Here is a 16,176-nt window from a genome sequence, read left to right as displayed (position 1 = left end):
AAAACTACAATTCCAAGATGTTCTCCTTGTTATTTTCCAAGAGGCCACTTACACATTATCAACTTTAGTGAATTGGTATTTTTTGTAATACTGTAATACTAACTCATATACAACACCAGTGACCAGAATGACTAGACCCGTGAAACAACCCTTTCTTTTAGGTCAGTGAGAACACCACAAGTTCCTTCCTAGTTTCAGCCACATCCCTTTATAGCACCTGTCAATTAAAAAAACAGACAGTTTGGCACACAAGTGGTCTATCGAGCATCAGCCTCTAATCTGACAGGATGTTGACATAAACTCTCCTATCAAACTGGCCCATAAGGCATTTATTTTTAAATGGAGCGAAAATTCAAAATGAAAATTATTTTATCTCTTCTCAGTAGAAAGCAAATAAGAATAAACCTACTTCACAAGACATGTTGAATAAGACATGAGTTAACAATTTCTGGTTTTACACAAACAAGATTCCGTGTCAGCGGGGAAATCAACTACAGACAAACGAAGAGGGCGTGAATGTATGAATCTCCTTGTGGAGATTTAAAACCTCATACAGTATTTACTGTATGAGTCAGTCTCTACTGTCACTGTTCATTGACTTCCATTGTTGTTGCTGTCCCTCGCACCCCCGGAGTGTGTCCCTCATGGCAGTTCTCTCAACAGTCATATGGCCACAGATCAGATATGTATTATCAGATCTAGAACGTGAACAAAATAGAAAATGTATTTGGGCCTTGTATGCTTGTAATGTGAACAAGTGTGTTGGTATAGTCTGTCTGTGTGTCCTCTCAAAGGGGTGCCTGTGAAGGGACTTTCTGAAGGAATTCAGAAATGAAGGGGGCAACACATTCAGGCCTGTTCAGGTGGATGTGATGATCGCCATGTACCGTCATTACAGAGTCCTGAGAGAGGGGGAGAAAGAAAGAGAGAAGGGGGTCGGTAGACTGAACCTGTGATAGGAGTTTCAGTTTGAATGTATTTCAGCAAATAGCTGGTGTGAGAAACAGTATAAATAGAAGCATTTACTACAGTACAGCTGCATTCAACCAGTGCCATATAGCCTACTGTAGGTAGGTCACTGACGCAGTTTAGAGCTGTAGATATTTTTGCTGCCTGTGCTGTTGAGCCTTATGGGACTAATTTAGCTTAGCTAGCATCTATGAAGTAATCTGTTTACAATGTATAAGTAAGCAAACATTTTTTAAGGAAGCAAACGAACGCACGCGCACAAACACACACGTGCACACACACACATACACTTTCATCTTACTTGCACTGCGAGTGCCATGTAGTTTAGACAAATTGCATACTCACATTCCGATTCCTAAAGCACTGGAGTAGTTCTGAGGAAAATTTCCTTTGATCTGGCTCACTGAATATTCTGTTGAAGCCTTTGTCTGCACTGGAAAGTCAAAGAGAATTGGAACAACTCTAAATATGACGATCGGTACAACGATGATATTGTAGCATAATAAGCATATTATGCTACAAAACAGTATTGGTTAGCAGAGGCGGTGCTAATAACAGGAAAAACAAAACTGCAGAAAAATTTTCTGCAGTGTCTTAAATTGTTGATGAGTACTTTGTATTTTTATTAGCCACATTATTCATGTTTTATTTGTCTGTATTGTTTGAGATTTTAAATTGTAATAAAAGGCATTGCAAATTGCAAACAGTTATGACAAGAGACTAGTAGTAATGCTAGCCACGTGGCTCTACCCTGTAAGTAGGCTACTGTAAATGTGTACAGAATCTAAATGATCATCCAAGGCATGGAATATCTTACAGAATGACTAGAATTCTGGCTTTTATCTTTGACTGCATCTCCAGACTTTGTTCCATACTGATGCGTACAATATTTTTCTGAAAGAAAAGAAAGAAAACAAGAAAGTAAAACATGCATCCGTTACATAACCTGCTGACAGAATATGAAGTACTTTTGGAGTAAGTAATTGGAGGACAACAGAGATTCTTTCAACAATGACTTACAGAATTGACAAGTAAGTCTCGGGAGAATACGACACCTGTGAAATAAACCACCTTTAATGAGTATACTTTAAGTATGTACTTTTTTATATATTGTTCGTTTGTTCTTTAAGGCTGGAGCACTGAGATCAGCAACAACAGACAAGAAAGAAAAACAGGGGGAAAAATTACCTCCTTCAACTTGACAGAGGCCTCGTTCTAACAGGATGCGTGCAGACAGTTCTGAGAGAGCTGGGGTTGCTGCCATTATCCTGAAAGAAATTAAATACTTTCTTCAACAAGTTGCTATCATTTAACACTGTTTGAAATAGTCAATCACGATGGTACTTTACCTCTCTAATGCCTTCTCATAAGTGTAAACCCTTCCCTTCATCTCTTCTTTCTTTTTTTCAAGCTGCATCATCTCTTCTATTCCTTTTCTCATCACTTGGGGAAATTCTTTCTACAGGTTACAAGACAAACAATTGTATCATATCATAGTAGTGGAGGGAATAAGGAATTACCAGACAATCTCCTATACATGTTAGGGGAAACATGTCTTAACATGTTCTATTAAGATTTTGCAACTATGCAAAAATGTACAACAAATGACTCATTTTGTGAAAGTACAGAATGAGGCATATGTAGCCCTGGCCATCCCTATTGTCACACTTTGAAATCTTCTGGAATAACATTGAACAGTCAAACAACTTTGACCGTCATACATTAACATACATAAAATACAAGCATTCAGATCAATTTGTCCAGAGCTGTAACTTTAATTACATATCTCATTCAAACCTGAATGGTCAAATTAATTGTTTCCAAGGGTAAGATACACACAAAACAATCTGGTTCTTCATTGGTTCTTTGGGATAGTTGAGGTGCTATATCACAATCTGGGTTAGGGTTAGGGTTTATTGTTTATTTATTATTAAGGTACAATAAATGCCATATAATCTGGTGTGGAAAGTGGAAACTGTTCCGTACCGGATCTGTAGGCAAGAATCCATAGCAGTCCAGTAGTATGAGCTCATCCACCATGTCAGGATACAGAGCACTGAACTGAGGAAGACACAAAATGGACCGTATGGTAATGCAAAATGAAAACATAATACAAAGAAAGTTCTCCCTGTACAATGCATTGATGTAGATTAACAGCATACATTACCATTCCAGCTATGTCACCACCTGTAACAAAACATTTAAATAAATACATTAAAATGCTAATATTTGTGCCCACAAAAAATGGGGAAAAAAGCATTAAACATTTTTGATTCATCGACGCTTCAAAAACCAAGTGTTGTCACTCACCCATACTATGTCCTATCATGGAAAACCTGGTCCAATTGAGACCTGTGAATGTCGCGCACACGCACGCCCGCACACACACACACACACACACACACACACACACACACACACACACACACACACACACACACACACACACACACACACACACACACACACACACACACACACACACACACACACACAGTCACACACACACAGAACTATGGCTATGGGTTCAGCTTGGCAAAACTTCACAGAGAGCTGAGAGATGATATATGAAGGATAATCATTTATTAAAAACATGCATAATTGACACACCATCAACGACTCGCCGTACATCAGCCACATATGCAGGAAGGGAGTACAGAGCTCCAGGAGGACGATGGGATGATTTACCATGACCTGACAAGTCCACTGCTACGTATCTATGCTCTGTATACACACACAGGAGAAAACATTAGATTATATAGTATAAGTAAACAAATAATAGTTAGACAATAGTTTACTTTTTTACCTCTTTATTCAATTCCACTTCTTGAATGTAAAATAACAGCAAAAGGGACAGAGAAAACATAATTATTCAGAGGACTTGCTAAAATGCTAAATTACCTTCCGGCAGGAGGGGAATGAGAGTGTTGAATGAGCCACAGTTGTCAGCCCAGCCATGCAGGCATAGCACAGGACGGCCACTGTCAGGACCCCAGACCTTGCCTCTTATCTCTCCCCATGGCACTGGCGTAATGAACTCTGAAACTGACCAAATTATACAATCTATCATAAGTTTACAGGTCATCAACAACTGACACACAAAACACAGTAGTAATAGGCCAATAATAATAATAATATTAATAATCCTCGATGGCCAGAGGCATTATTTCCCCAGGTTGTCTGTGCCTTGTGAATGCGCTATCTCAGGAACACCTTGAGGGAAATTTATGACACTTTATGACACCTTGTCCACTTGGGCACAAGGATGAACTGATTACAAGTAGGTGGTCATGGTCACCGTGACCCCTTTTCCACCGGTTGGGAACCGGTTCAGTTCAGAACCCGTTTTTAGTCCATGAGACCTCCAAAATGGGAACGTTAATATGAATTGAGTGTGCAAAACCGTCTATATTAAATTGTTCATAGGATGAAGATAAGTAAATTAATATATATGATAACCCTTCCACAGTAGTAGCCTTTTCTTTTTTCTTTTGCATATTTTCCTATATAATGCCTAATTTGCATATTTTATTTTTTAATATTTGTAATACAATACATCATTGTCTTTGTAATCACAGTTTCATGGTGATAACAATTTAATGATGTTGCCTAATTATTTTCCAAATAAGTATTTTAAACTAATACACAGTATGATTCGCAAATTTGTATGGAAAGGCAAACGTCCCAGGCTTAAACTAGAGAAATTACAGGTACCAGAGATAGAAGGGGGATTAGCGCTCCCAAACATAATGTATTACCACTGGGCATCACAAATTAGATATATAGCAGAGTGGGTAAAAAATGATACAAATTAATCTTTTCTTGACTTGGAGAGGGTGTTGGATGTTTGTCCGCTCTTTCTGAGTTGCCATTTATAAACGGAGCTATTTCACTCCATGGGATAAGAGAAAACTTTATCGTGAGAAATACCTTGAAATCTTGGAATCAAATACGTAAACATTTTAGTATTGCTAATACATACTCTGTTCTTGCTCCTGTTTTTTGTAATCCTGACTTTCTTCAATCATGTTCAGATGTTGGGTTCAGAGCCTGGAAAGAGGCTGGTATTTTAAAAATACAAGATCTCTTTCTGGGTGGAACCTTAAAATCCTTTGTCCAAATTAGGAATGAATTTAATTTGCCTCAAGTACAATTCTTCAGGTATGTACAAGTTAGGAGTTATATCCAATCTGTACCATTTTACAAAAGAGAGGCGAGGGAAAACAACCTGGAACAAATATTAATGAAAGCCTCTTCCTTAAAGAAGACGGTGATAAGCTATATATACTCTCAAATGTTCATTAAAATCCCAAATATAAGTAGTAAAACATTTTGGGCAGAGGATTTTGGGTACCAAATTGATTCTAAAAAGTGGAAAAGAATCTTGCTAAATGCAAAACAAATTACATGTTCTAACAGAACTCATGAGACACAGTACAAGATCATTCACAGGTTACATGTAACTCCAGCTATACGCAGTAAATATGATCCAACATGTTCTGGGCAGTGCTTTAAATGTAAAAATAATGCTGGTACATATAGCCATTTAATGTGGTCATGCCATAAAATCAAAACATTTTGGCAAAGTGTTCAAAGGGAGATATTGAAGATCTTTGAGATCAGGATACAGTTAAACCCAGTGAACTTGGTACTGGGATTAGACGCACGGCTCACAATTCTACAAAAATGGTTAGATGAGCTGGATCCCCCTGACATACAATTATGGTATGAAAAACTCATGTCGATATTGCCAATGGAGAGATTATCATATGTATTAAGAGGCAATCTTACTGACTTCGTCAGAGATTGGTCACCCATTGCAAGATTTTTAAAAGAGGAATGGAAAAGAGTAATATGCATGGGTGTAACAGTATGGGAATAAGTTATGAGTATGTGTTTGTATATATGAGTATGTGTATGTATAGGTATGCAAAGATATGTATGTATATATATATACTTATGTGAATGTGTATGTATATGTGTATATATGAAGTACCAACTGTATGATATAGTATACCTGACTACTTTTCTGTACTATTTGCTGGCATGTTGTTGTTGATTTTGTTTTGTTTTGTTCTGTTTTTGTTTTATGTACGTCAATGTGATCTACCTATGTCAAATGAAAACCAAATAAAAATCATTGAAAGAGATAAAAATTTAATATACAGTAGGTATGGTTTTGCACACTCAATTCATAATTAACGTTCCAATTTTGGAGCTCTGGCTCATGGACTAAGAACCAAAAAGAACTGAACCGGTTCCCAACGGTGGAAAAGGGGCCTGTGTGTGACCTCATCTGCCCCAACATCATGGATGCCATTATATGTCAGGAATGCATTGAGGGACATCCATGACATTTGGCACAAATGTCCAGTCCACTTGGACTCAAGGATGAACTTAGTAGTAGGTGGTGGTAAAATATCAAAGTTGTATGTTGATCTGCCGTTTGCCAGGCACCTGGACTAGAGATGGAGATCTCAACTGTGCATGACATCACACTACATTAATTAAATTCCTGCATGTCTTCGAAGATTCACTACATTATGGATACAGGGGGTGTAAATGGAAACTGGTTGGCACATAACCATAATGTCTTATTAGTTTATTATGACATATATGTATATGAGCTCATCCTAAGCATGCCAATACAGCCAGAATTATAATAAACTAGAAAAAGTGCCCTTCTGGGCACGGGTCTCTCCACCAGGAGGCAGGAGGATAGGAGTGTGTGTGTGTGTGTGTGTGTGTGTGTGTGTGTGTGTGCGTGATGTTTGGCAAAATGTTTAGGAGTAGTAGTCTCAGAGAGAGACTCGCTGTAAGCACTGGACCATGGCTAATACATTCCATGAACAATTGAACATATGGTAGCCATCGCTTCTTGACTTGACAGACACTATAGTAATGATGAGTGATGACGACCACATTAACATTGTTCACTGACAGACACAGAAGTGAACTCAACTCAACGACGGCGGGATTCATTCAACAGGGCGCTCACAATAAGCTCCGGGTCGTGGATCGGTGGAGAAATAAATACCTGCTTGTTTCACAGTTGTTGATGTCGCCATGTGTCTGGCAGCTTTCAGAGTTGTTTGCATTATCCTGAGTCAGTGCAAGAAAGAAATGCGATGGACCCGATTCCCGAAGGAACTACTGCCAGCAGAAGCAAAAATAATGTAAAGATTAAAGAAGGAATGTTCATATACGTCACTCACTGGAAGTCCCTGTGGACTGTGACCTCCATTGCTCCTCCTTGCCATAAACCACCGCGACCTGATTGGCACATCTACTACATTTATGCGTCTGTATAGATGCTCAGATGTTTTACTCTACTTTGAACAAGTTAAAGATAAAGCCTATTTTTTACCAAAACAATTTGAAGTGGTGTAAAGTAACCATAGGATACATTTTGAGGTATTTGTACTTTAAATTATTATTTCCAATTTCCAATACTTTTACTTCTACTCCACTGACCACATCTCAGATCAAAATATTTTACTTTTACTCCACTACATTTGAAAACTTTACTTTGTAGATTATTATTACACAGCCCTATCACAATGTGTCGAGAATAGATGCAACACACATTGTGATCTGCTATTTTCAAATGATTATTTGAAAACTTGTGAAATGGGACATTCTGCATGACTACTTTCTACTTTTGGTACTTTAAGTACATTTTACCAATACTTTTGTACTTTCTTTTACTCAAGTACATTTTGAATTCCATGATTTTTAACAGAGTATTTCTAAATTGCAGTATTGATACTTTTACTTAAGTAAAAAATGTGAGTAGGTTTTACACCACCGATCAAAACACATTTCACACTGATCCACTCAGCCGAGTAAGGCTTATGGGGAATGAGTCCATCTCATTTATAAAAACGTGCGTCTCACTATTTCATTCCATTTCACATTGCAGCCTCAGATCATTTGTCTGCCCACTCCCAGCTCCTCCTGTGATTGCCCTTCTCCAATCTCTCTCTCTCTCTTACTTGACCTTATCCATCTCTGTTCACACTTCACAGAGCAGAGAGCACCCACATAATGCACCCAGAGATTGTTCCCCAAGTCTGAAGGTATCTCTCTGGTTTACCTGGCATTGTGTTACAGTAAATACTTAAGTTACATTAATGAACAGGTTCACAAACAATAACAACACTTCTTGCGAATGCCAAAAAAACAGCTGGTTTATTACAGTTAGATCTCACTTGAGCATGTATGAAGTCTAGCATAAATACAAAGGTTCAAGATTTTTCACATTTTGTTATTAAAATTAATTACCTTTACCATTACCTTCTCTTCAGAGAACTAATGTAATGATCTCACATGAGCTAAAATCAGTGCTTAAAATGTAATTTTAATTAAGTAGTAGATTTGTAGGAGCACAGCACCCTGGTGGCTGTGCTGGCTGACCACACAACCACAACATCCTGGGTTCGACTATTGGCTCGACCTGTGATGTATATGGTATCTCCTCTGTCCCCACCCAGTAGCTCTTCATGTTATCTGAATGAAAGCAAAGATTCCACAAAAGGAGGCAAGGAGACACTGTCAAATGGATGTATGTGTTAGAGAGGTAGTTGGTAAAATACATGTTGAAGTGTTTGTTTGTTTGTTTGTGTGTGTGTGTGTGTGTGTGTGTGTGTGTGTGTGTGTGTGTGTGTGTGTGTTATAACTTGGCTAAAGTGGTGTCTCTTGCAGAACTGTGTGACTGTAACAAGAGGAACTCGGAGACGAAGGGGGCGACACATTCAGGTCTATTTAGGTGGATGTGATGATCGCCTTGCACTGTTATCACAGTATCCTGAGAGAGAGAGAGAGAGAGAGAGAGAGAGAGAGAGAGAGAGGTGATAAATACCATAACTGCCATTTTCCTTGAGAAAACTAAAAGTAAATCACACAAAAGTTTTTCCATTAACTAATGGGGTAGAAGAGCAACATATAGAACCTCTCAATAGTCGTTGAGAGGTTAAGTATATTCCTTCGAGCCACCGATTTGGACTATCTATCTATCTATCTATCTAAGTGCCAATTAGTCCCAATAAAAGTGATTTAGAAACACAGACCAGGCTTTCCTCCGACATGGAAAGTCTGGTGACGTGGGGTTAAGTCCCAATATTTAGTACTGCCATTGTGATGTCGAGGTTGCTTATCTACTGTATGTCATAGTCTGTCTACAATGCAAAACCAAACACCTTACCGTGATTCAAAAATACCATACAGTACAGAACTAAACTAAAACTAGTAAAGGTGTACAGTATTTGAAATATCTCAGAGGAGGAATGAGGCATAATGTGTTGGCGTACGTACATAATAAAGACACATACAGATTCTCACAAGTTCTCATTCTGACATAATGACTCCAGGATCGTACTCACATTCCGTTCCCTATAACGCTGGAGCAGTGTTGAGAGGTATTTCTTTTGCTCCCCTTCAGCAAATAGTTTCTCAAAGCCGTCATCAGCTCTAAAAACACATTAAGAGATTGTGAATACACCTAGCATGGTATAATGATATGATTCTGCGTATGATAAATGATGTAGTATGTCATAGTAAAAGGGGAGGAGTGTCTTACAGAATGACTAAAAATGGTGCTTGTAGCTGTGATTGCATCTCCAGACTCTGTTCCAGGCTAACACGTACAACGTTTTTCTGAAAACATTAAGAAACATGAAATATACGGAATACATGTAATATGTATGTGTGTGTCACTTGCATAGCATGAACTGAAAACATAGCATGAACAACATTATACATTAACAAGGAAGACCAGTAGTGGTTTAATAGTTACTTACTAGATTGATTCGAAAATCTCGTGTGAATACAACTCCTACAAATGAAAATCATGTTAAATCCAACAACACAACAGAACAGGGGAAAAACTACGAAACTGAGATCACTGTACTTAGTAGCGTATGCTCTCTGGGCTGTAAAAATAAAAAAGTAAAAAAACACTAAAGGCAAATAAACTGGCGTAAAAACACCACACCTCCTTCAACTTGAGAGATGCCTCGTTCTAGAAGGATGTGCACCGACTGTTCAGAGAGAGCTGGTTGTGCAGCAAATAACCTGAAATAAATCCAATACACAAATGCATTTTGCACTTAACCAATGCTATGAAACACAAGATGATTCATTAATGCCAGACAGACCAATTGTCAATGAACAAAATGGTACTATACCTCTCAACCGCCTTCTCATAAGTGTAGACCTTCTCTTTCTTCTCTTGCTGTTTTTCAAATGTGATCATTTGGTCCATTCCTTGTTTCATTACTTTGGTCAATTCTTTCTAGAAGTAAAGAGAAATAATCAAAGTGCTGTGGCTCGAAGAGGCAGAGATGCCCCTATACAACCTCAAAAAATAACATAATATTATATGTGCCACTGAAGCAATGTGTATTTTACATGTAGTAAAATACAGAACATCAAGCATTCTTTCAAAACCACTTCTTGACAATTATTTACCATGACATTGACTTTGCAAAGATGCCAGAATCTAGATATATCATATCAGAATTTAATATTTGACTTCATATACAATGTATTACAATATCACTGTGAAAGTAAATTAAATGCTGCAGTACTGTTTCTGTTGGTAAGAATCCATATGAGTCCAAAAGTACAACTGCATCCACCATCTCAGGATATAATGCACTGATCTGTGTAACACAAAATGGACCATAACGTCATAGAAAACACAGGTAATTATACGCTTTGTACATTGTTTTAGTGTGATAATTAGATTAAGCAAGCAAGGCTGATGTAACAATGCTAATTACCATTCCAGCGATGTTACCACCTATAAAGATAAATGATATAATTAATTAACAAAATGCTAATACGGTCATTGATCTTTCTGATGTTGCAGTTAACCACATCAACCCTATAGCATCCCCCAATTCTGCGGGCATGTCATAATAGACGAACATTCAGAGAATACATTCAAATAATAGATGTATACAAATGGTTAAAGATGGAGTGCCGTGATTTTTGTATTTGTATTTTTTCTGTTTTGTGTCTAATAGATATTAGCTCTAATAACTCTAATTAATTTGCTCTAATAGAATAAGACCCCAAGGTGTGGTTAGATTATTCAAATATGTCTTCCCTGTGTATTTTTGGTTTCTTCCTGAAAGCCTTTGAGTCAAAAGGCCCAATCGAAAATGCACCATACAAGCTCATAGCACAAGCTTGTAGATCTGCTATTTCTTTTTAATTGTGAAAATATGGCGCAATGTTTTGAATAAATATTCTTTCAGAGTGAGCGTTTTGCTTCTGGGAGGTCCCTGGAACAACATATTTTCAGATGGGGGTCAGTGGCCAAATACATATAATTTCTGGGGTCTTTTACATGAAATATTGAGCACCAGTGATATAGAAACATAGGTATTTCAGAAAACTGTCAAGATTTAGGAGACATTTTCTAAATTTCAACGTCAGGCCTAAATGGGTTAAAATACATAAATATGACACTCACCCATGCTGTGTCCTATAATGGTGAATCTTGTCCACTGCAGTGCTACAAAAAAATCATATTGTTTCACGTTACAGTCTGAGTGAGATGCTCTACGTCAGTGGTTCCAAACCACTGACCCAAAAGAGAGATCGCCCAGCCGGGACCCAAACTAGTGAAAATAGTAGATCTACAAGCTCACAATGTAGCGGTTTTGTAGCTTGTAGACCGGCTATTGTCCAGACCGACCCAGTGTTGGTATTGGGGGAACCGTACAGTGTACTGCTCCACCTTGAACTGAACGTCAGGGCCAAAAACATCATGTAGTTCTTGAATTCATCACACACCTTCAATGACTCGTCGCACATCAGCTAAATATGCAGGAAAGGAATAGAAGACCCCTGGAGGGCGATGGGACGACTGCCCATGACCTGGCAGGTCCACTGCTACATATCTATACTCTGTACGCACAGAAAGATAAAGAGAGACACAGGGTCAGGGGGTCATCAATATCTCCGTACACCAGTAGTTTTCAACCAGTGGTCCGGGGACCACCAGTGGTCCTTGACGGGGTTCAACTTCCAGGTGGTCCCCAGATAATTGATGGAGCCAAATGGACCCTTATAGATCTTTAACTGGACCAATTTGTTTTCATTTTACGCTACTAATCTGCATTACTTAATTTACAAGACGTCTACACACAATTGGAGAATGTAGAAGAATTGTTATTTTGATTAACATTTGCCTGTTATCTCTCCTAATGGTAACAATGATCAAATGTGTCCGTGGCTGGCAAAACTTGGCCTTTTTTTTTTACACACCATTGTAATGTTCTTCTTTGGTCAATTACATATAGTTCAGAATATGTATGACACTTACACTATGGCACATTAAGAGTCCAACTAGTAATACTGTTTCTCAAATGTTTTATTTGCAATGACCTCCTTACTGGTCCATTTGGTTCCATTTGTACACTCTCAGAGTTACAGACCAAAACAAAAAATGGAATTTTCACAATTTTCACAAGCCAGCATGGCAATGATCCGCTTGCACAGGGTTTAGACACGTAAAATAAAATGCAGTATACTTTGTTTTATCCCTTAAATAAATTAAATAAATCACAACTATTATTAATTGAAATTATGAATTACTAGTACATTCATTAAATAGATAAAATATCCCGTTTTAAATTACCTTTAGGCAGAAGGGGAATAAGGGTGTTGAATGTGCCACAGTTGTCAGCCCAACCATGCAGGCACAGCACAGGACGACCGTGTTCAGGACCCCAAACCTTGCCTTTCATCTCTCCCCAAGGCACTGGCATAATGAAATCTGAAACTGGACAGATACACGCATCCTTAAAAGTACAGGTTAAAACAGTGTTTCCCAAACCTTTTCATGTCAAGGACTCCCAAAATGACACTCATTAGCCCACGGACCCATTTGAAAATATATGCCAGGGACCCCAACCACATTAACCGCAAGCACAGAGCAGCGCAGGATTAAGGTTGGCGAGCAAGTTAACGCATGTTCGCCATCCTTAATCCGGTCGCCAACCTTAACCATAGAGTAGAGTAAAGAAAAGATAGAGACTGAACCGGAGCGATAGCCCCGCCCCCCCGCTATTCATTTCAGTGGAAGTTGCTCAGTGGCGTTTTGAAGCACCCAGAAGAACACTCTACTTCCGCATTTGACCACCAAATTTTGGTGGTCAAATGCGGAAGTGCAACCGAGCGCTCAATGTTAAAGCCCAGCTGCATGGGATTTCATTGTCACGAATCCACGGGTCCGCCTGCAGTTCATGCTCCAACCACTAGGACCGAGTGCTTCAACGCTGGAGAGCCTCACTGGGGGCTTGACCTTAACGGAGTTAACGCATGTTTGCCAACCTTAATCCGGTCGTTTTCCGCATGCCGGACCAATGACTGGTCGGAAAAGCATACAGACCCCACATGTATATTGTAAAATCACAGTTAATTTAACTCTAACGGGTCCATATGGTTCCATTTGTACATTCTCAGAGTTACAGACCCAAGGTCAATTTAGTTCCATTTGTACTCTCTCAGAGTTACAGACGCATAAGGGTCTATTTGGTTCCAAACGTATAATTTAGCTAGGGACCCCCTGGAACTCCCTCAAGGACCCCTAGGGGTCCCTGGGCCCCACTTTGGGAACCACTGGTTTAAAACGATTCATAACAATTATTTTAAAAAACATTTTAAAATAGCCGATCTACAAGCTCACAACCCCTTGCATCGCGAGGCATTGTGAGCTTGTACTGTAGATGCGAGTTGGCAGGTTGTAGGCTAGATGTTATGCTATTTTCACTAATTTTGTGTGACACTGCAATGAAGTAGGTCGTTAACTTACAAAAATAAAAAAGTTGACATATGATAGGTACCTCAGTGATTAAAGTACAGTATGCTATTTCTTACCACCATAGTAGACCTAACTGTTGTTAATTAATAATTATGTATTGTTATTGCTGCTATATAGACTGTATATAGCAGTGGTTCCCAAACGTTTTCATGTCAAGGACCCCCAAATTGACACTAATTAGCCCAGAGTCAGATCCTCATTTGAAAAGATATGCCAGGGACCCCCATAAGAGAAGATTCTTACGGCTCTAGCAGTGATTCTCAACCCGTTTAATTTCAAGGACATGCAACAGGCTTCGGACACCCATTTAATGGCATTCCTATCTCAGGGACCCCCAATTTATATTGTAAAATCAATGTTAATTTAACTCTGAGTGTACTTTGGTTCCATTTGGTTCTCAGAGTTACAGACCCATAAGGATCCATTTGGTTCCAAACTATCATTTAGCTGGGGGGGCCCTGGAACTGCCTCAAGGACCCCTGGGGCTCCCCGGACCCCACTTTGGGAACCACTGCTATATAGCAGAAAAAACAATAACAATAACAATCTCTATAGAGGAAACCGAAACCAAAAGCATTGTTACTATATCATAATGGTACGAGATGTATTAAATAAAACAAATATTGAAGTTGTATCTATAGCCGTCACCTGTCACAACAAATGCAGTCCCCTTTCATTCCCACTTGGCCACTTCTTTTCTGCAGCCTTCATGGTCATAACAGTAGTAATAAATGCATAGTAATAACAATCAATGTGAGAGGAAGAGAGAGGATGGGACTCTGGGGGGGAAATACCTGCTTGTTTCATACAAGTTGATGTTACGAGGTTTCGTACGCCTTTCAACGTGTGCATCATTCTTCTGGAAGATATTTCAGCTCCTTAAAAGCTGCACTATTTCATAAAATAGGCAAATAGCCTACAATCAATGTCGATATTGTGTGAACAAATCAAAACAAATCCGAACAAAGGACAATGAAAACCGGACGACCTATGTTGACATATATGTTGACATATAAAAGCGAGGTTCGAACTCGGCTAACCTTTGTTTTGAGATGAAGATTGACAACTTTTCGTTTTCCGGGTGTCACAAAACCACGTGTTTCAACCTTTGGACTGTCATTTGCCGGTTGCTGGCCTGATCCGGTATTGGTTTACAACGGATACGGATACGGTACAGTAGGCGGGCTCTAGACCGGATCAATGCAATGAGAAACAAAAATGAGGCACTAATAAGGCAGTGGTGGAAAGAGTACTCATAGTCATATTTTTGTACTTGAGTAAAAGTATCAATACAGTACTGCAATATAGAAATACTCTGTTACAAGTAAAAGTAACAACCGGAATTCAAAATGTAGGCCTACTTGTAAAAGTACAAAAGTATTGGTATCAAAAATCTACTTTAAACTAATTACGAGAAGTAGAAAGTAGCCTACTCTTTATTGTAGAATGTGATATTTTTAAATGGCCCAAATGTAGAGCTATATAGGGCTGAAGTGTTTAGTGTATAGCCTATATCTTTTTATAATAATCAAAATCTACAAGTAGGCCTACAAAGTAAAGTCAAGTAACAAAGGTTTTCAAATAAATGTACTGGAGTAAAAGTAAACGTATTGAAAATTGGAAATACTGAAGTGAAGTACAAATACCTCAAAATTGTACTTAAGTACAGTATACTTGAGTAAATGTACTTACTTACTGGTACTTTCCTCCACTGGTATGTCGAACTTAGAAGCCTCAAGGCAAGGAACTAGTTTGGACACTGGGGGTCGCCAAGCCACTCCTCAGTCCACACAGACAGAGGTCAGACTACCAGGCAACATTGCAAGATTCCACTGCTGCCTATCTCCCAACACACACACACACACACACACACACACACACACACACACACACACACACACACACACACACACACACACACACACACACACACACACACACACACACACACACACACACACACACACACACACACACACACACACACACACACACACACACACACACACACACACACACTGCTCTGGAGCAGAGCTAGTGGTTGTGGTGGTGGACAAAGTAGGCTGCTCAACCCCAGTGCAGTAGGCCTACTCCTGGAGTCATGGTCAAATGAATCACATGCATTAGTCTACGGACCCCCGTTTAATGGCATTTCTATCTCTCGGACCGGATTTGTAAAATCAATGTTAATGTAACTCTGAGAGTGTACAAATGGAACCAAATAGACCTGTTAGGGTCCATTTGGTTTCATTTGTACACTCTCAGAGTTACAGACCCATAAGGTACGTCCATTTGTTTCCAAACTATCATTTAGCTGGGGAGCCCCTGGAACTCCCTTCCCACTTTGGAAACCACTGGTCTAGAGCAACTAC

General features: G+C 39.0%; 1 protein-coding gene across 1 annotated transcript; it reads right to left on the bottom strand.

Annotated features, from left to right (window-relative positions):
* Positions 1-351: 351 nt before the first annotated feature.
* Positions 352-14,850, bottom strand: serhl (serine hydrolase like). The gene is made up of 24 exons (XM_080758934.1): positions 14,599-14,850; positions 12,620-12,763; positions 11,773-11,886; positions 11,450-11,491; positions 10,752-10,771; positions 10,557-10,631; positions 10,155-10,261; positions 9,962-10,041; positions 9,768-9,802; positions 9,548-9,624; positions 9,351-9,438; positions 8,649-8,776; positions 4,651-4,664; positions 3,871-4,014; positions 3,580-3,693; positions 3,280-3,321; positions 3,137-3,156; positions 2,956-3,030; positions 2,319-2,428; positions 2,158-2,237; positions 1,990-2,024; positions 1,787-1,863; positions 1,315-1,402; positions 352-902 (listed from the first exon to the last, which is right to left on the bottom strand). The coding sequence occupies exons 1-24, from the start codon at positions 14,657-14,659 to the stop codon at positions 789-791; spliced, it is 1,884 nt and encodes a 627-aa protein (XP_080615060.1). The 5' UTR covers positions 14,660-14,850; the 3' UTR covers positions 352-788.
* Positions 14,851-16,176: the final 1,326 nt, after the last annotated feature.

This window comes from Protomyctophum bolini (genome assembly GCF_963924005.1).
Source record: "Protomyctophum bolini genome assembly, chromosome: 3".
NCBI lineage: Eukaryota > Metazoa > Chordata > Actinopteri > Myctophiformes > Myctophidae > Protomyctophum > Protomyctophum bolini.
Note: the sequence above shows the minus strand (reverse complement) of the source record. Positions and strands in the feature narration are given on the sequence as shown.

Excerpts from the sequence above, each read along its gene's own strand:
- serhl (XM_080758934.1), bottom strand. The coding sequence starts at position 14,659 with ATGATGCACACGTTGAAAGGCGTACGAAACCTCGTAACATCAACTTGT. Across the intron at positions 1,864-1,989 it reads GAGACTTACTTGTCAATTCT|AAAAATATTGTACGCATCAG; the intron begins GTAAGTCATTGT and ends CTTTTCTTTCAG. Across the intron at positions 1,403-1,786 it reads GCCAGAATTCTAGTCATTCT|TGCAGACAAAGGCTTCAACA; the intron begins GTAAGATATTCC and ends TTGACTTTCCAG.